The sequence below is a fragment of the Canis lupus genome, chromosome 12 (assembly GCF_048164855.1).
Source record: "Canis lupus baileyi chromosome 12, mCanLup2.hap1, whole genome shotgun sequence".
Taxonomy (NCBI): domain Eukaryota; kingdom Metazoa; phylum Chordata; class Mammalia; order Carnivora; family Canidae; genus Canis; species Canis lupus.
Window position 1 is genome coordinate 13,726,324 of NC_132849.1, and position 22,560 is coordinate 13,748,883.

Consider the following 22,560-nt stretch of genomic DNA (forward strand, 5'->3'; position numbering starts at 1 on the left):
AAAAAGAGTCAAATACCTAACTGACTCAGCCCCCCAGGTACTCAATGAATAGGTACTCATTTCAGCACAAATTTGAGTGGCTTGTTTAACCTGATAATTTCAGAAAAAAATTTGAATGTTTTTAGCACTTTTTTTTCTCAACAGAACATTGTATTCTTAAAAATTTGTGTTTTTGATATTTTGAAGTTATTACTTTGTTCAGAATTATTGTAAACACTGACAATACAGGATTTTTCTCCTAAAAGTGTAGTCCTAGATTTTTGGACTTAAAGGAAATGAAACAAATGAAAATCTAGAAAACATCTGCCTGAATGATACTTTACTTCCCAAGTTTTAACTCAGAACCTTATTCTTATGGCTTATTAAATTGAAAAACACATTGTTTTACTGTAGACTTAGCCTCATACCTAATAAGATAACCTCATAATCTTGAGAATGTCATATAGTGTCTATTACATTCATTCAACAAGTGATAAATTGTTGGTTGAAACAGGTAAACCAATTTCAAGGTATTATAATGGTCTGTCTATATGAGAAGTAATTAAAGACTAAGCTAGACTAGGAAATGGAAATAAATTCTGTCCCCAAATTTCTTTTATTTTATTTTATTTTATTTTATTTTATTTTATTTTATTTTATTATTTTATTTTATTTTATTTTATTTTTTAATTTTTTATTTATTCATGATAATCACAGAGAGAGAGACAGAGGCAGAGACACAGGCAGAGGGAGAAGCAGGCTCCATGCACCAGGAGCCCGACGTGGGATTCGATCCCGGGTCTCCAGGATCGCGCCCTGGGCCAAAGGCAGGCGCCAAACCGCTGTGCCACCCAGGGATCCCTGTCCCCAAATTTCTTAAATTACAGTTTTTAATTTACTACCTTTATAATGAGCTAATTAACACCCTCTATTAGTCTTTGACACCCCCCCTTCATTTTTTACTTATGTAGGTGTACATTGCAACTTTTAGTTATATAACTATAATTACTCTTCATATGAAGCATGAAGGCTTAATTTTCAGTACTGAAAATCAATATGTTTTTGTTTTTTAAAGATTTTATTTATTTATTAATGAGAGACACAGAGAGACAGAGAGAGACACAGGCAGAGGGAAGAGAAGCAAGCTCCCTACAAGGAGCCCCATGTGGGACTCAATCCCAGGAAATCTGGGATCAGGCCCTGAGCCAAAGGCAGACACTCAACTGCTGAGCCACCCAGGCATCCCAATATCTGTATTTTTATATCTTGATTAAGAAGATACTACAGAATTCAGTAGTTTGAGAGTGGGTCTGTAAAGAAGGAAATAGAATATCTGTCCATAACTTGTGCATTTGGAGGTCACTTTCTTACATTCCCATTCAGTTTTCAAAATGATGCTGTTTTTGTTTTCCTCAGTGTTTGGATTATGGCTTTCCTCTACATTTGTGGTGGTGCAGATTTGGGAGGTGGTTGTTGAGAGAAAAAGGAAAGGCTGTTTTCATGTTAATCAGGTTGTTAATTACTATTTGTTAATAGAATCTACTCTCTTGTTAAAGTTCCCTGTTCTAGGGGGATCCCTGGGTGGCCTAGCGGTTTAGCACCACCTTTGGCCCAGGGTGTGATCCTGGAGACTCGGGATTGGAGTCCGCGTCGGGCTCCCTGCGTGGAGCCTGCTTCTCCCTCTGCCTGTGTCTCTGCATCTCTCTCTCTCTGTGTCTCTCACGCATAGATCAGTAAAATCTTTAAAAAAACAAAACAAAAAAAACTCCCTGTTCTAAATTTATGGCCATTTGAAGATTTTATTTATTTATTTATGAGAGAGACACAGAGAGGCAGAGACATAGGAAGAGGGAGGGGAAGCAGGCTCCGTGCAGAGAGCCTACTGCAGGATTCGATCCTCAGACCCGGGATCACACCTGAGCCAAAGGCACACGCTCAATCGCTGAGCCACCCAGGCGTCCCTGCTCTTACATATTTCATTGATAATTTATCTTGATGGAGAATTCTGTGCTCAGATTGTTTTTCCTTTCATTGTTTTTAACCTGTATTTTTTTTTTAAGATTTTATTTTTAAGTAATCTCTATACCCATCATGGGGCTCAAACTGACAACCCCGAGATTAAGAGTTGCATGCTCTGCCTACTGAGTCACCTAGGCACCCCTTAACCTATATTGTTAAGGAGGAGGCTGATTTTAATCATACCATTATGTATTCTATTTTTTTTTCCTTTGGAAGCTTTTAGCATTTATTCATTGGTTCATTAAACAAATAGCTGTCTAATTCCTCTTCTATGCTAACATTGTCTTAGACATTGGACTGCATTGATAAACAGAAGAGTTGCTGTCCCAGTCCTCGAGGAGCTTATATTTTAGTGGTGAAGACAGACTATAAAAGATTATACATACACACACACACATGCAATGTCAGGTGGTAAAAAAATGTTATGAAGTGTTACGGAGACTAATCAAGATAAAAGGGTAGATAGAGAGTAATGGATGGGAGGAAATTTATATTTTAGAGTGGCAGAGATAGCGCCTCTGAGGAATAGTTATTTGAGACCTGAGTGAAGTAGGAGAGCAGGCACTACCATAACAAGGAGAGGAGGTTTTTAAACAGAAGAACAAGTGCTAAGCCCTTCCAAGTCCTTAAGGACATGGATTTGATGATTTAGGAACTCTAAGGAGGATCAGTGTGGCTAGCCCAGTGAGCAAGGTTTGCCTTGGTTTGGGACTTACTTCATATATCCTGCTTTAAGAGCACTCAGTGGATTCATAAAGATGAGTGTGTTCCTTTACCTTCTTCTTCCTCTTATTATTTCTTTGATTATTTCTTCTCTGTAAATTTTAATGTTCTTTCAGGAGGTAACATCTATACTGGTTTTGTGGAGTATTTCAGTTGTCTGAACTATCTTCAGTCCATTTTGTATGCTTATCTTGCTCTCTGTTGTGCATTTATTTTTCTCTTTCATTATCAATAAAGAGCCAAGTTGGCCAATACAGGTATCTGGTATAGATTTTCTCTGCTGTCACACTCACACAAGTCCCCATAAAGGTTTTCCCATGAATGGGAAGACTGCTTTTAAATACTATGGATGGGGCTTATCAACTGCCATCTTTAATTTTGGTTGTGTATCATTACAGTGTAGACTGAATACCCAACAAAATGCCCCAGTAAAGAAAGCCTTTACTCTGGGACTCCTATAACCACACCAGAAACCCTTTCTAGGCACATTATTCAATTTCTTTTTTTTTCTTTTAAAGATTTTATTTATTCATTCATGAGAGACACACAGAGAGAGGCAGACACATAAGCAGAGGGAGAAGTAGGCGCCCGTGAGGAGGCCCCAGGATCACACCCTGAGCCAAAGGCAGACACTCAACTGCTGAGCCACCCAGGCATCCCTCAATTTCTTTCAAGTATAGTTTTCAGATTTTAATATATCTAGAGAAAGATACTTCTGAACTCAGAGCACACGTGATTCCCAGAGAAAAAGTCTACAGCTAGTGTGTGTGTGTGTGTGTGTGTATGTGTGTGTATGTATGTATGTGTGTGTGTATATATATATATATATATAATATATATATAAAATGCTTGGACCAATGCTTGGTACATAGGCATTAAATTTTAATTTCTCCTTCTATTTTGGGCCCTAGGACATTGCATTTTTGGTGGTTCAATATATTTTTTAGAGGATTATTGTTAGAGGTGTCTGGGTGGCTCATTCAGTTAAGCATCTGACTCGTGATCTCAGGTCAGGTCTTGATCTCAGGGTTGTGAGTTTGAGCTCCTGGTAGCCCATCATGGAGCCTTTAAAAAAAAAAAAAAGATTGTTAAATTTTGTTCAGCACTTCTAGGTGTTTGGAGTAGAAAGCTTTTTAAGTCACCTCATCTCCCTTTTTAAATAACAATTGCACGATGAAGCTGTTGATATTTCAGGTTGACTTTTTATTCTTGGGGGAAAAAAACAGTATTACCAAGGTTTTAAAGTTAAAAAAAATTTTTTTTTAAGTTTTTATCTATTTATTTTAGAGATAGAATGGGAGGAGGGCCAGAGGGAGAGGGGGAGAGAATCTCAAGCAGATCCCTCACTGAGCACAGAGCCTTACTTAGGGCTTTATCTCAGGACCTCTGAGATCATGACCTGAGCCGAAACCAAGAGCCAGATGTTCAACAACTGTACTACCCAGGCGTCCAAAAAAGTTTCTTTCTTATATCAACATTAAGGTGACGTTTTTCTCATTAATTGCTCTGTATCAGCCTCTATCACCTTACTTAGGGCTCTTTATCTAATGAGTAAATAATTCTAGAACCTGATAGTTACGTGGATACTGAAAACTGTTTGATATATTTTTAAGACGTTGTCTTGTTTTTTTAGCTTAGATTTTAAGAACTAAGAACACTGCATTGAATAGTTAAATATTTAAATTCCAGTAGAATAGCCTCTAATGAAATGTGGAATTGTGTTACAGGCTCAAGCTGACAAAGACCCAGAACTAGGAAAAGAAAGGTATGTTGCTTAAGTTTGCTAACATTTTTGCATAGCATTTAATTATTGAACTTTGTTTCTGTATTTTATGGTAATTGCTTACTTGTAGCAAAAATGTTTGTATCTTTCATGTCCATTTTGTGTGTGTGTGTGTGTGTGTGTGTATGAACATTAGGGTAGGGGGTGTGTGTGTGTGGTGTTTTTTTGACTATTGACCTAGCGTTGTTTTGTTTTTTAGTCTCTTTCAGGTATTTACTGATTATTTTTTATTTACTGATTTTTTAAGAAAAACTGAATTCGTAAACAGTTTGAATTAAATCATAAATATGACTTCTTTATGAAATGTTTTCGTAGACTCTTGAACAACTCGACTCTTAACAGTATTATGTTGTTAGATTTTTCTATTCCAAAATAGCTAAACATAGTAGTAAAATTTTAACTATTTTGTATGATCTTTTAAAATTTCACTGACTTCAAACCAAAAAGATAATCAGTATGTATCTTGATACTTTTTGAAAACAGCTAGAATGGGGGAACAGAATATTTATAAAGCAAAATAAAGTATGAAAGCTTGGACAAAAGATGAAAGCTGTTCTTCGGTGTATACACAAACTAATGACTAACATTCTTGTCCTGACCACATGTAGTACACCCACTTTTTAGTAACTTTCTCATTCTGATGAATACCACCTTTATCACCACCTTTGCGCACCAGTTAATAACCTTTTTACTACTCTTCATTGGAAATAACTGATTTAGAATTCTTTCCCCTTTTTAATACTTGTTCTTGTTTAGAGTCAATGTAGTAAGAGCTTATAAGTTTGAAAGAGCATTTTGAAAGTGTTTAAGTATGGAATGTTTGTTTTATTTGTTGTACTGATTCTAAGATACCTGAAAAGCAGGATGTCTTACGGATTTTTCTTAGTAATTCTTAAATGAGGCTTTTAAGTGATAAAGATGATTAAGAGTGCTTTAAAATATGGTGGTAACTTTAAGCAATTAGGTTTGCTGTATATGCCAGCACGGAGTTTTTTTTTTTTTAAGTCATACATCCTTATACCAATTATGTTCACATGTCTAAGAAGTAATACTAACAGTACTGTTTGATGTAAGAGCCCACAAAGGGCAATAAGTGATAATAGATAGACCTATGTCTGAAACCTAGACATAGTTTCAGATCTGCAAGAGCAGCTATTGTCTGTGTTCTGGTCACTTTTTTCCTCTTTACCTTGACTTACCAAAGATTCTTAATGAGTTTACACAGTCGTCTATTATGGTAATCTTATAAAATTAATTTAAAAAATTCTAGTACTAATAATTTCTATTTTGCAGTCAGTTTTTTCTGACTTACATGACATTAGATAAAAAGATGTGGATGGTGCCTGAATAGTTCACATTTCTTTATTGAAGTATACTGATCCTGGGAAAATACTGGTGCTTGTGTTGTTTTTGTTTTCGAAGCGCTTGCAGGTGCAAATTCATCATGAATATGATCTTTCTGTTTATAATTAGTGTAAAGTACTTAAATGTGTTTCCTATTTAAAAGAAACCTCCTAAAAAATAATAAAATAAAAAATAAAAGAAACCTCCTAAAAATTTAAAAAAAATAAAAGAAACCTCCTATGGATATATTAATAATATTCTACATTTTGTCTGTTCTCATCCCCTCCCATGTAAATCTTATTTACTTATCATGTGATTAAGGCTCTGAATAAGGATGCAAGATGCAGTTTTCTCATTCCTTCCCATGTAAACCTTATTTACTTTATTATGTGATTAAGGTTCCAAATAAGGATGCAAGCCCAGTGGCCCTCTTAAATAAATACTAATCTTCAGTATTGTTAAATTGCAGTCTAAAGTTTCTCAGAAAGTATAGGGTATGGTATTAACCTTTGTTCTTATACCCAGCTTTTTTTGAGTTTTGAAAGCCTGGTATTATTGGAGGATGAAAGTGGGTCACGGGTTTGGAAATTGGATACCTATATCCCAAGTGCCTTCCCTCTTTCTTTTTTGTGCCTTTCCCAAAATACGACTGTGTTTTCCTTTATTTCTAAAAGACTGTTGTTGGTTTTTTTGGTTTTTTTGTTTGTTTGTTTGTTTATTCATGAGAGGCAGAGGCAGAGGGAGAAGCAGGCTCCAAGCAGGGAGCTGATGTGGTTCAGGATCACGCCCTGGGTCGAAGGCAGATGCTAAACCGCTGAGCCACCCAGGGATCCCCAAGACTGTGGTTTTTTTTTTTTTTACTCTGGTGTTTAATAATTTCATTTATTTGACATCTCAAACTGACTTTCCAGGCTAACCTGATGACTGCAGAAAGCTTTTTCCCATATTAGAAAACTAGATACTAACTTTCGGTAAATGAATTTTGTGAAGAAAGCACTTTAATTTTAAAAGACAAACTCAAAAAAAAAAAAAAAGACAAACTCACACAAACGTCACATTAAGCCATTTTTTCAAGTAGGTCCATGCTCTGATTGAAGTATGAAACTTCACAGTGATTTATTTTGTATAAAAGAATAGCTTTTTTTATTGACAAACTGTAAATATGGTAAAGGGGAAGGACTTGCTGTATTCTAGAGCCAGGAATGAAAACCTTCATTGTTATCCTTCTAGCTGCGTAGTTTGGTGCTTTTGTAACCCTAATTTATAAAGCCTTTAGGGTTATTGGTGCAGTTCTGTAATGAGGCAGGAATTTGAATTTAATCTTCATTATTGGAAATGAGTCTTATAATTAAAAAAATGAAAACTTACATTTGAGAAATATTACATAACTGCTGTAATTGAATGTCAGAACTTTTTGTTTGTCATATTTGTGCTTGGCCACAAGTTTGACTTTGACTAGTTCTAAGAATTTGGAACATTTAAAATCAGCCATTGGTATTTTTGAATATAAGGGATGTAAATAATGTCAAATAAAAAGTTTTAAACCCTTTCAGTATACAAAGGAAGCTTATACAAAGGAGTAGACTACATACTGATTAAGGTGTATGCTTACCAACTGTTGAACTTAATTAATTTCCTCAAACTCTGCCTCTATGACTTTTCGTCAAGAGGTGTTTCTCTGATCTCTTAGATCTCCTTAACCATCTTCTACGGGGAAGGACCAGTTTATTGGTTCAAATGATTGGACCCTTATATGGTAGCATTTACTTTTTCCAAAATTTTGAAATATTAACATCTTAGGACACAGATACACATCATCTTGCACAACTAAAGGATATTATGGCCACTCTTTGAGAAGCATGTTAAAAGGATATCTCATCCTCTCCTTCCTTGAAAACTAGGAGGAAACAAAAACAATATTCTTTATTATGAAGTGTTGATAGGGCATCACTTTCTGATGTCTTCCCCTAACCTGCTGCTTCTAGCGTAATAAGGGAATGTATTTGTTAAATTGGATGATTTGTGTTGATAGCATGCTGGACATTGTTTTGGAAGATAAGATTTTCCTTGTCACTCTTCAAGATAACTTATGATCTATGGAACATTATAAAAATTTATTCTGTCTCAAAGAAGTTTGAATTATAGAATCACACACTTTTGTTTACTTTGGATTTGGGAGGACAACAGTGAAATAAGATCAATTGCATATACTTGCCATGTATTTTCTTCATTTCTTCTGAATAATTTTACTTAAAACTTTAAATTACATATTGGAATTCTAAATTATTCTCTGTAACTGGGAAGATTTCTTTGAATATATACCTTCTCAAGTAGCCAAAGGCACCTACTTTATGTTAAGGTGATTCTATCAGTTTTGCCTCTGACTTTAAATCCAGTAACTTGCAAAGAAAGTTTTCTTTTAGGTCTTATAAATACAGTTCTTGGGAAAACCAAATCTGTCTCACATATTTAAAAGAAAAAAAAAAAAGTTGACACAGCTAAGAGTATAGCCCTTTCTCCCTATGTGTTTCTGTTCATTTTAGGTAAGATTCACTTTAAGTTTTAAATTTCAATACATGGGCTATTAGTTTCATTGTAGAACTGTACATGTATTTATTGTTTCAATAACCACTGTTGGGAAGATCTTAATACTTTAATCTTAATACTTTAATCTTAATACTTTGAGATGTCTCCGATTCACATTCAGCTCATGTTTAGTACAAACGTGACACAGAAGGAAAAAATCGATTATAAGGATTATATCAATGGTCATAAATTTGCCATTATTTCCTTTGAACTAAAAAAGAAATCTTCAATGCAGTGGAGGGTCTCTTACAATTTTATATTGTTTACATATTTATGTCAAAACATCTAAACCATTTTAATGCCGATTGGCTGGATTTCCCAGTGCTTATTACTAATGCATCAGGAAGTCTTAACAATTGGCATCAACAGGATTATTTATAATGGTTGAATTCTCATCATAGTTTGATTTTTGTTTGTGTTTTGTTTGTGTTCTTTTTGTTTGTTTTTAAATACTTTTAGCCCTGACTTGAAAAACTGTCCAGTTGATGAAAGTGAGGTGCAAACAACAGCTGATAGTCTCTCTGTTAAACCTAGTGAGATTGAAGAAGAAACTGTTCCCAACATTGAAACAGAAACTTCTGGACAGCAGGAAGAACTTTGTGAGGAAGAACCTGAAAAAGCACTATGTGACTCTGACTTTGCTATTGAAACATTGGAAGTTGAAACTCAAGAAGAGGTCAAAGTGGAAATTCCTCTTGTGGCATCCACTCCAATCAGTATTGAATTATTCACTGAAAATATAGAGGAGTGTGTTTTAAATCAGCAGGTGTATACCAATGACTTTGAGAAGGAAGAGGCAGAAATTATTAACCCTGAAGCAGAATTATCAACATCTGACAGTGCAATTATAGAAGAAAGGAACATCAAAGGAATTCTAGAAGAACCTCCATCTGAAGCAGATTTCTTTTCTGGGATTACACAGTCTATGATAGAAGCTGTAGCTGAAGCGGACAAACACGAAACTGTTTCAGAAATAGTACCAACTACTTGTGTTGTGGCCTTAGCATCAGGAATTTCCACTGGGGATGAGAAGGCAGTGAGCAAAAAGGGAATTTCTGAGAAAAGTAACATGGATGAAAAGGAGGAAAATGAATTTAATAGTAAGGAATCCAGAATGGATCTGCAAATAGGAGCAGAGAAAGCTGAAAAGAATGATGCTAGGATGGTTGCAGAGAAGTTGGAAAAGATTGTGGCAGCAATGAAAGAAAAGCCTGCAGAAAATGCTGTGACCAAGGCATATCCAAATAAAGGAATGGGTCAGACCAATAAGCCTGATGAAACTAGTAAAACCAGTATGTTGGCTGTATCAAATACATCTAGCACTAAATCAAGCATCAAAGCTGGTATGGTCTCTTCTCCAAAGGCAAAAGCTACAGCTTCAAAATCTGAAAACCAGAAAAGTTTTCTAAAGTCTGTACTCAGAGATCAAATAAATGCTGAAAAGAAACTTTCAGCCAAGGAATTGGGTCTCCTTAAACCAAGTGCCAGGTCAGGCTTGGCTGAAAGCAGCAATAAGTTGAAACCCACTCAGAGTGGTGTTACCAGAGGTGGCAGTGGAAGGATCTCAGCCCTGCAAGGCAAGGATTCTGAACTGGATTACAGGGATATTACAAAACAATCTCAGGAAACAGAGGCTAGACCTTCCGCCATGAAACGGCATGACAGCAGCAATAAGGTGAGGAGGGTAGGAAGAATGGTTCAGTGTACCTTTGAAAATGAGTAGCTCTGCTGTTGTAGCTTTGGAGTAGGAGATGTAATCTTGTTTTGTATTTTCATCTCCTCACTCCACCCCTAACCTCCTATTTCTCTTAATGATTTCACTGATTTAAGCCAATAGACATTTAAAATAATGTCAGGTTTGTAATTAACAGGTTTGAAAAGCATTATTTGAATAAAATGTGGTCAGAAATACAAGTGTTGTTTTTTTTAAAAAAAAAAAAAGTCTGCATTGACTCATGAAGTGATTTACCACTCTGATTCTGAATGGGAAACTGTTTTCTCTTTTAAATTGAAGCTTCCTTTATCAGCTTACTGATTGCCCAACTTAGATCTGTGGGTATACAGAAGAAAAGATCAGTAAAACCAAATTTACCTACAACTTACAGAGATGATGCCTATGTTAAAATGATTGTTGACTTAGTGTGGTATCTGTTAACTATTTGCATAATTAAATGTGTTTGGATATTGTTTGGTGTCTGTAATCTTTTTAAAAAAGAACATTAATAACACAGTTGTAAATTCTATTTCTCTGTATTTTTTACTTAATATTTCAGACTTTGGCTGGGCAGAACACTAAGAATCCTAAAAGCACCACTGGTAGAAGTTCAAAATCTAAAGAGGTAAGAAACAATTCACTAACACTAATAAGCTTTCTATTCTATCCTTCTACAGAAGAGTTCATCTGTTTTATAACTAGTGTCTCTCCTATAATAATCAATTTGATACATACAGAGCAAGAGACAGGCACGAGATATTTTATTTAAGGCTCTACCACTAATTTGTTTTTTTATCTTGAGCTAGGCTAAATGGTTTGTGTTGATGGTGCAGGGCAAAAAGTTACACAGGTGCAGGAAGGGGGGGAATTAGAGTAGGAAAATCCCTCCAATCTCCTATTGACAGCAATAGGTGATAAACACAATAGAATTATATATGTTAAAGGAGACTAGTGGTTGACCAGAGTCCTTGCCATTTTGTGGAACTTCCAAACAGGTGGTCCTTTTGAGATGGCTCAAGTTAACCTAACTGATTGGGTTCTGAGATTTACTTTCCTGGTGCTAAGTTCTCCTGCCAAATAAACATGGTATTTTTGTTGTTGTTGGATATTTTAGATTCCTACCATTCATAGAATATTTTTTTAGTTATCGGGGCATGGAGATGTGTTAGTAGTTTAAGAAGTAAAAGAAGTGGGATCCCTGGGTGGCGCAGCGGTTTGGCGCCTGCCTTTGGCCCAGGGCGCGATCCTGGAGACCCGGGATCGAATCCCACGTCGGGCTGCCGGTGCATGGAGCCTGCTTCTCCCTCTGCCTATGTCTCTGCCTCTCTCTCTCTCTCTCTGTGACTATCATAAATAAATAAAAATTAAAAAAAAAGAAGTAAAAGAAGTAAGGATAATGTTTCTGTTGGTTTAATAAGTTGATAGTATAAATGTTTATGTCCCCCCCCCCCCCAAAGTTACTGGATATATGTTCTAATGTCATTATAAATGCTAGTAATTAATCATTGATAGCACTCTAAATTTGTAGGAGGCCTGCTAGGAATTTTTTTTCTTTAGTATTGGCACCATTTTTCAAATTACAGAGACTTTTTTTTCAAGTATAGTTATATTTGGCAGTAAGTCATATTTAGTACGAAATTTTCCAAACAACTTTGTCCAGCTAGAAATTTTATGTTAATGTTATATATCTTAATTGGTTAGTGGTGTAATCTAGTTAGCAATTTACTTTCTAGCTACATTTGAGGTGTTTTTTAAAATATCCATTAAGTTTTCTAGAACACTTGTTAAATATTTAACAAAACAGTAATTTTTTTATATTATAGTTTGATAAATTCTTTATTTGATAAATGCTTTAAATGTTTATGCTTCATATATCAAAACTTGTACATTATTTAGGAAATGTAATTTTAATTGAAATTAAGTATAGGTGGAATTAGGTTGGCATTCTTAGGATTTTACCTTTGGTATTGTTTACTTTGTGAATTGGAGCTAATTCATTTGTGGGGCTTTACAAAATAACTTTAGGAATAGGAAACTTCTTTGTACTAGAATTCTCACAGATGATATTTCATGCACATTTGCTGGGACTGTTTGGAACATAACAAGTTACCAGTAATTGGTTCTGTTCACAGTTTTTAATCTTTTCCACAGGAACCATTATTTCCATTTAATTTGGATGAATTTGTCACTGTGGATGAGGTTATAGAAGAAGTAAATCCTTTTCAAGCCAAGCAGAACCCACTAAAGGGAAAAAGAAGAGAGGCTCTCAAAAGTACCCCTTCCTCTGAACTTAACTTAAAGAAGAAGAAGGCAAAAACTTCTGCCCCTCGTGTTGTTGAGGGGGAATTATCTTTTGTAACATTGGATGAGATTGGGGAAGAGGAAGATGGAGCTGCACATCTAGCACAAGCTCTAGTCACTGTGGATGAAGTAATTGATGAAGAAGAAATAAATATGGAAGAAATGGTAAAAAATTCAAATTCACTTCTTACATTAGATGAGTTAATTGATCAAGATGATTGCATTGCCCACAGTGAACCTAAAGATGTTACTGTACTGTCAGTGGCTGAAGAGCACGATCTCCTCAAACAGGAACGATTGGTAACTGTGGATGAAATTGGAGAAGTTGAAGAGCTACCCCTAAATGAGTCAGCAGACTTAAGTTTTGACACTTTAAATATGAAAGGAGATGAGGGAAGTACTGGAAGGGATCCCATTGGGTTCATTTCTTCTCAGATGCCTGAAGACCCTTCTACTTTAGTTACTGTAGATGAAATACAGGATGACAGCAGTGATCTGCATTTAGTGACTTTGGATGAAGTAACTGAAGAGGATGAAGACTCTCTGGCAGATTTTAACAACCTTAAAGAAGAGCTTAATTTTGTTACTGTTGATGAAGTTGGAGAGGAGGAAGATGGAGACGGTGATTTAAAAGTTGAGTTAGCACAAAGCAAAAATGACCATCCCACAGATAAAAGAGGGGATAGAAAAAAGAAAGCTGTGGACACAAGGAAGATGAAACTTGAAGCCTTGTCCCAAGTTGGTTCACTAAGTGAGAATGTTATGGAAGAAGACCTAAAAACCATGATTGAAAGACACTTAGCAGGTAGATACTTAGGGGAGGTAATTTTTCTGCTTTATGTGGGGATTATATTTAAAATTAAAAAAATAATATTACAACATGAGTCATAATTTTCCATGTATTGATATAAGAAGTCAACAAATAGTGATGCATTGCCAGTGATATTTTCCAAAGAAATGTGTGCAAGTTTACAAGATATCTTTTAGTTACAGAGCAGACTTTGTCCCAACTTAACATACTTCAAAAAAAAGAGGACAAAGCTGGAAAGCAAACTACAGTGCCCAAATTGGAATGAAAGTGATTTATTTGTGTTACTGGAAAACAGCTTTTGGTTAGTAGAAGGATGTTATACCAGACTGCCTCCCAAGTTTTTCTCAGATTTAGGATTTATTTTTTTTATTTTTTATTATTTTTTATTATTTTTTCTTTTTTTTTTAAATTTTTATTTATTTATGATAGTCACAGAGAGATAGAGGCAGAGACACAGGCAGAGGGAGAAGCAGGCTCCATGCACCGGGAGCCCGACATGGGATTCGATCCCAGGTCTCCAGGATCGCGCCCTGGGCCAAAGGCAGGCGCCAAACCGCTGCGCCACCCAGGGATCCCTCAGATTTAGGATTTAGAAAAATTTATGAAGATGCCATTTCACTTTTTAAGTAATATTTTGATTGCACAGAGTAATAGGTTTAGCTCACTTTAGGGTGATCAAAATAATTTCTGAACTAAGAATGGCATGCAATTACTACAGCAATAAATTAGACTTTCTTTTTTAAAGCTAAAACGCCAACCAAGAGAGTTAGAATTGGGAAAATACCACCATCGGAAAAAGCTGTTGCAACAGAACCAGTGAAAGGTGAAGAGGCCTTCCAAATTAGTGAAGGTAAAGCAGGAATGATGGAAGCGGGGAAGAGTATAGAGAATAACACAACAAGGGTAGTGGTTGAAGTTCCAAAGGTCTACCATCTAAGAAGAAAAGGAGAAAAATGGCGAAATAGAGTGGGGTGGGGATTAGGGGAGGCACCCTTATCTGGGTAAAGATTTTTGTCTTTGTAATTTAGAGATAATGGAACATAATGGAATGGGAAAACAGAATAATAGATGATCCCTTTTGTGGTAGAATGTGACAGTAGAACACAACAAATTTGTGGAACTGATATATGTGAAAGGTCATCCTGACCATGTTGCAGCATCAAGTAGAAATCACTGGTTAACCAGCTCTTATTTGTGGACCCAGATCCCTAGCTTTGTGGAGGCTGCCATGCAGGCAGCCAGTGAATTAAACAAAAATGTCTTAGCATTAATAAAATTTATGTTGAAACAAGTATGGACCAGTGTCTAGTAAGAGAGAATAATACTCTAGTCCTTCAACAAATATTTGTCATTGTGTCCATTATATTCATAGCACAGTTACAAAAAGGGTAGGAAAAAAGCGCAGAGTTCCATATCTCACGTTGCCTGATTCAGAGAGTTAAAGCAAAAAATCTGCTACTAGGATGACTGAAACAGCACTGCAAGGTATCCTTTGTACATTCTCTGATGCACCCTCCTTGCCCTCTTGCTTTTCTATCCCTTCTTCTCTAAGGAAAAGCTACCAGCTGTGATTCAGTCCCAAGTTCATTGAATCTGATCTCAACTGGGCTTTCAGTGCTGATCCAGTCTATTATGGGCCTCCTTTCTTTCCCATTTCCTAACCAGACGTAATAAAAGTCTTTCCCCCCTCTGTATCACATACTGCATTACCCAGTTCATTCTTCCCAGCTCATAACCTTACTTTTATTTCCATTTACCAGAGCAAATACGGGATCTCCACTGTCTGCCAGCTTGTGTTTTATCTTCCTTGGCACCTCAACATACAAAATATGATCAAGTCTTTCCCATTTAAAAAAAAAAAAAAAAGGTGTTGTTAAAAAAAAATGTGCCCTTAACCTTGAAATCCTTCTGGCTCCCACCTTTTCTCTTTGTTTTCAGGGCAAAGTATCTGGACAGAATCACCTGTTTTCACTTCTTCATCTCAATGAACTGAATGTATTTTGGCTTCTTTCTGAACCACCTTCCTGAAATTTATGTTGATTAAACTCCCATTGGATGGTTTTCCAACTTGATTTATAAAGTTTTTTCCCTTAATTCAGTTTTGACTTCTCTGCGTTATGTGTTACTTGATCATGTCTTCTTTGTTGAAGCTGTCTCCCATGACCAAGTGGGTCCTTTCCTTTGTCTGTTATTCTCCAGAACCTCTCCTTGATACCAAGCCATAGTTAGTGATTTGGTGATGTGACAGATAGCTCCTAGTATGATTTCATGAGAGTATGTGTCGACCTGTCCCTTCTCCCTCCCCCATCGCCCAGGTTTTGTTTGCAGCTCCTAGTTTGCTCAGAATTGTCTCATTGCAGATGAAGAATAGAGAAAAGTGACTTACTGCTTATAAAATAATTTATTTCTCTTAATGGACAGTATGTTTGACAAAAAGAATCTAGCTGAAGAAAAAGTAATTTTCTAAACAATTTTAAACCTAAAATATTTTTCTAATCTATGTAAAAAATTATTCTGTGATTATAGTATATATATTACAAGGTGAATATCCCTTTGGAGTGGCAGGAACAAATAATAATTAAAAGTTTATTAATTACTCTGATGAGGGAATAAACTTTTGTAGGAAGAGACTAGAGGCTATTTTAATCAAGGCAGGAAAAGAGCTTTTTTTTTTTTTTAGCTACTCCTGAGGACCTGATGACCACTGAAATAAAAGGAATAGGAGAGGAGTAAATGATTTCATGGTTCCTGCCCATCCCCTCAGATTTGTTGAAGACTCGCCCAGTTGCATGTAGAGAGCACTGAACTGGAAGTCACAAGCTTTGGTTCTAGCCTCTGTCACTTAAACTCCTTACAACCTTGGGCATACCAGTTCTTAAGTCTTGGTTTTGCTTTATCCATCTATGAGGAAATAAAGATAATGATGATTTGACCTGTCTATCTCACACGAGATACAAGCTAAATGAAAGGTTATATGTGAAAGAGACTTGTTAGCTTCCATGTAACAGTAAGGTGTTAAAGCTGCTGAGGGTAATTAGGATTGCTTGGAAGCAGTTTCCGTTTTTGTCTTCCCTAAGATTATATTATGTGGAGTCAGCTAACATTGAATGTTTCTCACATATTACTTACTTTGCTGGGCTTGAATATTTGTGATGTCATTTGTGATTTTATTGGACAGTGGTCTCAGTCTTTGGGTTTTAGGCTGTTTTTCTTGATTCAGAGGGCCTCAATATCAGACATGAGAATGATTTTCTGCCCATGTCTTGTCCTCCTCAGTCTATGCTCTTTCCCAGTCCAGCCCTTTACATACACTAGTTAACTCTTGACAGTAATTACAGAACTTGAACTTCTTCCATTACTCTTTAAATTCTTTTGAGAACAATATATAATAGAATATGCTATTAGCTTTAGTCCATTTATTTCTAATATTGAAGAATCTTTGAAGAGTGGCCAAATGGGACTAGCCAGGGAAGGTTTACTTAGATGAGCCATAATCTTTGAAGCAGAGATTACCTGATGTTAGCTTTACAGGCTGTAAATCTATTTTGAATAACTTATTTTCCTTGAAAATTTTGATGATTTTAGTGGATGAGGAATCTGGATTAAAAGATTCAGAACCAGAACGAAAACGTAAGAAGATTGAGGACTCTTCTTTAGGGAAGTCAGGGGTACCTGATGTCCCTGAAGGTAAAGTAAACATGACATTTTTCCTTATCCATATGAAATAAAAATTCAGTACCATAGCAAGTGTTGCATTGTTTAGATGACTATTGGCATTTCTGAAAACAGTTCACTAGGCCTATGTTTTTTACCAAACCAGGATAGGAGATAGATATAGATATTTTTCCCCTATTCTTAGAAAGTCTGGGATAAGTCTTTTCTTTTATTTCTGGTACTTTATTAGCTGATGTGGTAATAACTGAGTTATACTTGCCCAGGCAAAAATTTCAGTAAACAGGCTAAAAAGCTTAGCTAGCAAACTGGTTGTGGCCTGCTAAAATGAAGTAAAGGAGCACCATATCTGTTTACCCAGCATATTCCTCAAGTGAACAGTTGCCCATCATTCTGCCTTTTTTTTTTTTAATGGAATTCCAGAAAGGTTTATTTAAAAGACACTGATAGATTCTTTTTCAGTGAATTGCTATTCTGAAGGAATTTTGTGGTATCCTGGAGGCTACAGAATATTAGAGAATTTGTCCAAAAATAAAGTCCTCAGTTTTGTTATTAAAGGCATAATTGCTCTTGATCACTAGATACATAGCAGTATATATTATGTTTGTATATAAGTATATACAATGATTAGCATGTTTGTCATGTTTAGATAAATTGAGTAACAGCTATAGATAATAATTTTCCTCCTTTCTCTTCACCCCCCCCTTTTTTCTTTCCTCTAGATTTAGACTTTCTTGTACCGAAAGCTGGATTCTTCTGTCCAATTTGTTCCCTCTTCTACTCAGGTGAAAAAGCAATGACAAATCACTGCAAGAGTACACGTCATAAGCAAAATACAGAGGTAAATTTTTTTTCTTAACCCCTCAAAATTCTTCAGGTGGTACTATAATCAAACTACTTAAGCGTTCACCCAAAATGTACATTCCTTTCCTTGGGGAGAACTTTTGAAGATGTGTACCTTTATTCCTCTACAGCTCAAAAATACAGTCTTCACTGTACCTTGCCAGGAACATCTGACAGCATTCCCCAGGGTAGATTCTACAGATCACTAGTCCCATGTGACACTCTTTTAGTGGGAAACTCTGTATTCTGATGGCCTCTTGCAGAGTCATGGACACATAGCATATTAAAATTTGTGAATTGTCTACTCAGAATCTGCTTACCTGTATTTAACCCATTCCCTAAACTGATTTGATTACAACCGCTCACCCCTTTTTAAGTCCTACTCATTTTTAGGAGTAGGAAGTGGTACTTTAGAGAATCATCATTAGCCATAGTTGAATCAGTGGTTCTGATTCCTCCTGAACATTTGAGAGTTACTTTATATATCCTAGAAATTGAATTTGTGGCACTGACACTCAACAACTAACATTTATTGAGGTGTTATTTGCTGGAAGCTTATCTAATCCCCTTCCCCCATCAATATGAAATAGATGCTATCATTCTAATTGTATTTTTTATCATTCCAGTTTTAAAGGTGAAGAAAACAGGCTTAGAGTCTAGAAACTGAAGTATCTAATCACAAGGTCACATAGCTAGTTAGTGGCAGACCTAGGATTTGAACCTTAGCTCTGTTTTTTCTAGCCTCAAACCCTTAACCATTATGCTATACTATCTGTGCTCCTGACTTTATCATGTCATTTTCCTATTTAAAATTTCCATTGGCTTTGTATTACACTTGGAATGATATCCAAACTTCTTGTAGATCTATAAAGCCCTACATGATTGATTCCTTTCCGGTTCTCTTGGCTTTTTGTTTCACATGTGAAAGTCCCCTTTGCTGCTTTTGCACATATATATTGCTGTTCCTTTGCCCTCTCCCAGTGCTGCTTGTATAGCTGCCTCTTCCCCACTTTTAGCTAAGTCTAGATGCAAATACTTCCTAGAAAGGCCTTTGCTTAAGAAAGACTTAGGTAAAAGCACAAAACTCCTTCCTAGCCCCCGAAAGGGTCAACCTTAGTCACTTATTGTATTTCTTTCCTTTATAGTGCTTACCAGCACCAAAAATGGTCTTGTTTATTTATTCTTTTATTGTTTCTCTTCCCCCACTAGAATGTAAGCTCCATGAGGTAAAGGGCCTTACCTATCTTGTTGACCACTGAATCCCCAAGCACCAAGCATAATGCCTGGTATATCATAAATATCAGATGACTGGTGAATGGAAGGAAAGAATGTTAATGTAAGGCACTGTGTTTCTAATCTTTATTTTGTAGGATCAGGCTCTTTTAAATTGTAAATTGAGTGAAATATTAGATATGTTTGCACACACAACAGAGCAACATCTAATAAATATTTTATATTGTAAATTGCTTTTAACAGAAGTTCATGGCCAAGCAGAGAAAGGAAAAGGAGCAGAATGAGACTGAAGAAAGAAGTTCTAGGTGATTGGGGGAAAGGGGGAAAGACTTCATTAGAAATTCGTTTAGGGTCCAGTTGATTTGTGTATTTTTGTTATCACTTAATTTGTAATTTTTGTTTCAGAAGCAAATATTCATGTTGTACAAATTTCTGATTGCCCTTGATGTGGAAAGACTGATGGGGAACGTATGATGGGTTTGATTTTTATATCAAATCATCAGGCATGGAGAAATATCTTTTAGAAGTGTTAAAATAAATGTTCCTACTGTATATTTAAAATACCATCTTGTGTTTGTGGTTGATTTATTAAAGACTTGCTTACCTCTTATTGCAGACAGGAGACCCCTGTGACTTGGGATGTTTAGGGATTCCTCCTATATTACCAGAAGTCCTAGCATAGCAGGGTTTTCACTTCACTTCAGCCATATACAGGCCAAAGATTTCTTAAAACTCCTATTTTTTCCGGATAAAATTAAATTACAGCATAACTGACCCAGGTAGGTTTGAGTAAAACTGTTTGGTGTTTTCGATGTGTTAAGAAGGTCTTTTTTCTGCTTGTGGTAACATCTATTTCTGCCAAGACCCATTTAAGGTAGCTTCTAGCAAGTCATTTAGTAGTAGCTTGAAAAGCTATGAAAATAGAGCAACCTTTACTTCTTGTGGACCCCTACAGTTGCTTTTTAAACCATTTAATTTATTATTTAATATGTTGTAAACACAAAGTGGTAAAGGTTTAAAAAAAATAATAATTCAGTGGCTTGTTAGGTGTGGAACACAGCCCTGTACCATAAAGTTTTAGATTAAGCATGTTTCAGACTTAGGCCTGCTGACTTTGAATTGCTTTAATATTGGATTTCTCAGCTTTTCCAAGATTAGAGTATACCAATTAGTAATAGAGTGAATGGAAGGAAATAAAAAACTACTATTTTAGATGTTTTACTCTTATCATAGCACATTACCTCACAGTGAGCAAGAGTGGAGTGAAGAACAAAAAGCAGTTGCCCACCAGACTCATTGCACACTCAGTTCAGGCTTCATCGCAGCCTGAGCAAAATGGCAGACTGCTACATGTGCCATAGACTAGAGTGCAGTGGGGAGGAGGATAGCTTATGAATGCCAGGAGTCTAATGTAATAAAAACCTGATAGGTGAGGGACCCCTAATTGGTTGTGCATAACCCAGTTGGTTATGTATCGGACTCTGGGTTTTGGCTCAGGTCGTGATTTCAGGTTTATAAGTCGGTAGGGCTCTGCACTCAGTGCGGAGTTCCTTAAGTTCCCCCTCCCCTCCTTGCTCTCCAGCATGCGTTTGTGCATGTGCTCTTTCAAATAAACCGATCTTTAAAGAAAAAGAAAAACCCTGATAGGTGAATGAGGTGATAGGAGGGAGAAGAGATTTTATTTTATTTTTTTAATTTAATTTAATTTTTATTTTATTTTATATTATTTTTAATTTAATTTTGGGGACGGGGGTAGGAGTTGGAGAGAAGAGCTTTTAAAAGGTTGGAGAATAAGTTGCCAGCAATCTATAGCAGCATAGTCAGACTAAGTAAGAATCTTACTTTTTAAAGAATCGTTTCCTTATGGTGAAGCTTTTAAAACCAGAGACCATATGAACTTTAATCTTGTCTGGACCAATTTTGGAATTTAATCTTAAAAATTTAAGTGTGAGGGATACCTGTGTGGCTCAGTCGGTTAAGTGCCTGCCTTTGGCTCAGGTCATGATCTTGGGGCCCTGGGATCAAGCCCTGCATAGGGCTTCCTGCTCAACAGGTCGTCTGCTTTTCCTTTTCTCTCTTTCCCTCCCACCAGCTCATGCATGCACCATCTCTCTCTCTCTCTCTCTCTAAATTAAAAAAAAAAAAATCTTAAAAAAATTTTAAGTGTGAAACCCCTATTTCTTTCAAATTAGTTTTGTAGAAATTGAGATTCTAAATTAGAATAAAAGGAACTAAAGCATAGAAGTGTTAAGGGTGATTTTTGTTTTAGTGACGAGTGTTGATGGTTGGCTATACGTAGTAAATAATGTTCTTGTCTGGAGGACTGGGAATTTTTATGATAGGGCTCCAAATATAAAAGATTTTTGTGTTTTTCTAAAAATAAACATAGACTTTGCATGTAATTTTAGAATTGTTCTACACTTTTTTCAGAAAACCTTGAAATACCTCCCTCCTTTATTCACACTACACATATGGAATATCCTATACATAGCAGTTTCTGCTTACTGGTTGGTGAAGGGTGTAGTTTTTAAAGTTTCTATCATTTCATTATCTTGACACCAAAGCAATAAAAGATTGCATTCAACACCACTTCTAATAAAAGTTCTTAGGTTTAACTACCCTTTCTGGTGCAGAATGCTGTGAAAGTTAGTTGCCTCTCCAAAACTGCTTCTTTTAAATTCTTGGGGAAAAAAATAGGAGAACCAGGTTTTAAAAACCTTAAATTTTTATTTTAATATTATTTGATTGTGGAAAATATCAAGCAATATTGAAGAGAATAGGTTAACTTACCCATATATATTAATTATGTAGTTTCAACAGTCAACTCAAAGCCAATTATATATATGTCCCCCCTTTCTTGTATTTTAAAGGAAATCTCAGCATGTCATTTTACCTGCAGACATTTCATTATGTGTTTCTAAAGGATAAGGATTCTTTTTAATGTAATAACATCATTAATAATATTCCTTTTTTAAATCTGGTTCAGGGATGCCTGGGTGGCTCAGTGGTTGAGCATCTACCTTTAGCTTAGGGCGTGACCCCAGGGCTCCTGGGATGGAGTCTAGCATCAGGTTCCCTGCAAGGAGCCTGCTTCTCCCCCTGCCTGTGTCTCTGCCTCTCTCTTGGGTCTCTCATGAGTAAATTTTTAAAATAAATAAATAAATAAATAAAGTAAGTAAGTAAGTAAGTAAGTAAGTAAGTAAGTAAATAAGTAAATCCAGTTCAGATTTTCTGGTGTTTCATAAGTGATTTTCATTTTGTTTTACTGTGCCTAAATCAAGATCTAAAGTCATACATTGTGATTAGCTTGATAGGTCTTTTTAATTATTTTTAATATAAAGATGTTCTCTTCTTGGGATTCAGATAAAGATATTTTATCTACAGATCAAATGTGGTCTCGGAATCTAATGCTGGTCCACAAAGTATGCAACTTTATGTTAAGTACGAAAATTGAGTGTCTAGAAATCATATTGTAGCTTGATAGTGACTTTATTTGTTGGATATGAGCATATTAAAATGGAGTTTTAAGTTCCTGCATTTTTTATTTTTTTC

At 35.8% G+C, this 22,560-nt stretch overlaps 1 protein-coding gene across 14 annotated transcripts in view; it reads left to right on the plus strand.

Moving 5' to 3' along the window:
- Positions 1 to 19,571, plus strand: part of ZNF638 (zinc finger protein 638) — a 136,785-nt gene extending 117,214 nt beyond the window's left edge. For 12 of the 14 annotated variants that reach the window (XM_072769755.1, XM_072769762.1, XM_072769756.1 and 9 more), the window contains 8 exons: positions 4,449 to 4,486; positions 8,894 to 10,109; positions 10,708 to 10,773; positions 12,300 to 13,254; positions 14,006 to 14,110; positions 16,846 to 16,947; positions 17,655 to 17,773; positions 19,252 to 19,571. In XM_072769755.1, coding sequence (XP_072625856.1) covers positions 4,449 to 4,486; positions 8,894 to 10,109; positions 10,708 to 10,773; positions 12,300 to 13,254; positions 14,006 to 14,110; positions 16,846 to 16,947; positions 17,655 to 17,773; positions 19,252 to 19,317 — 2,667 coding nt within the window. In that variant the 3' untranslated portion in view covers positions 19,318 to 19,571. Of the gene's footprint in view, positions 1 to 4,448; positions 4,487 to 8,893; positions 10,110 to 10,707; positions 10,774 to 12,299; positions 13,255 to 14,005; positions 14,111 to 16,845; positions 16,948 to 17,654; positions 17,774 to 18,984; positions 19,146 to 19,251 lie in introns of those variants that run through there. The other 2 variants (XM_072769760.1, XM_072769759.1) reach the window with 2 other exon arrangements.
- Positions 19,572 to 22,560: the final 2,989 nt, after the last annotated feature.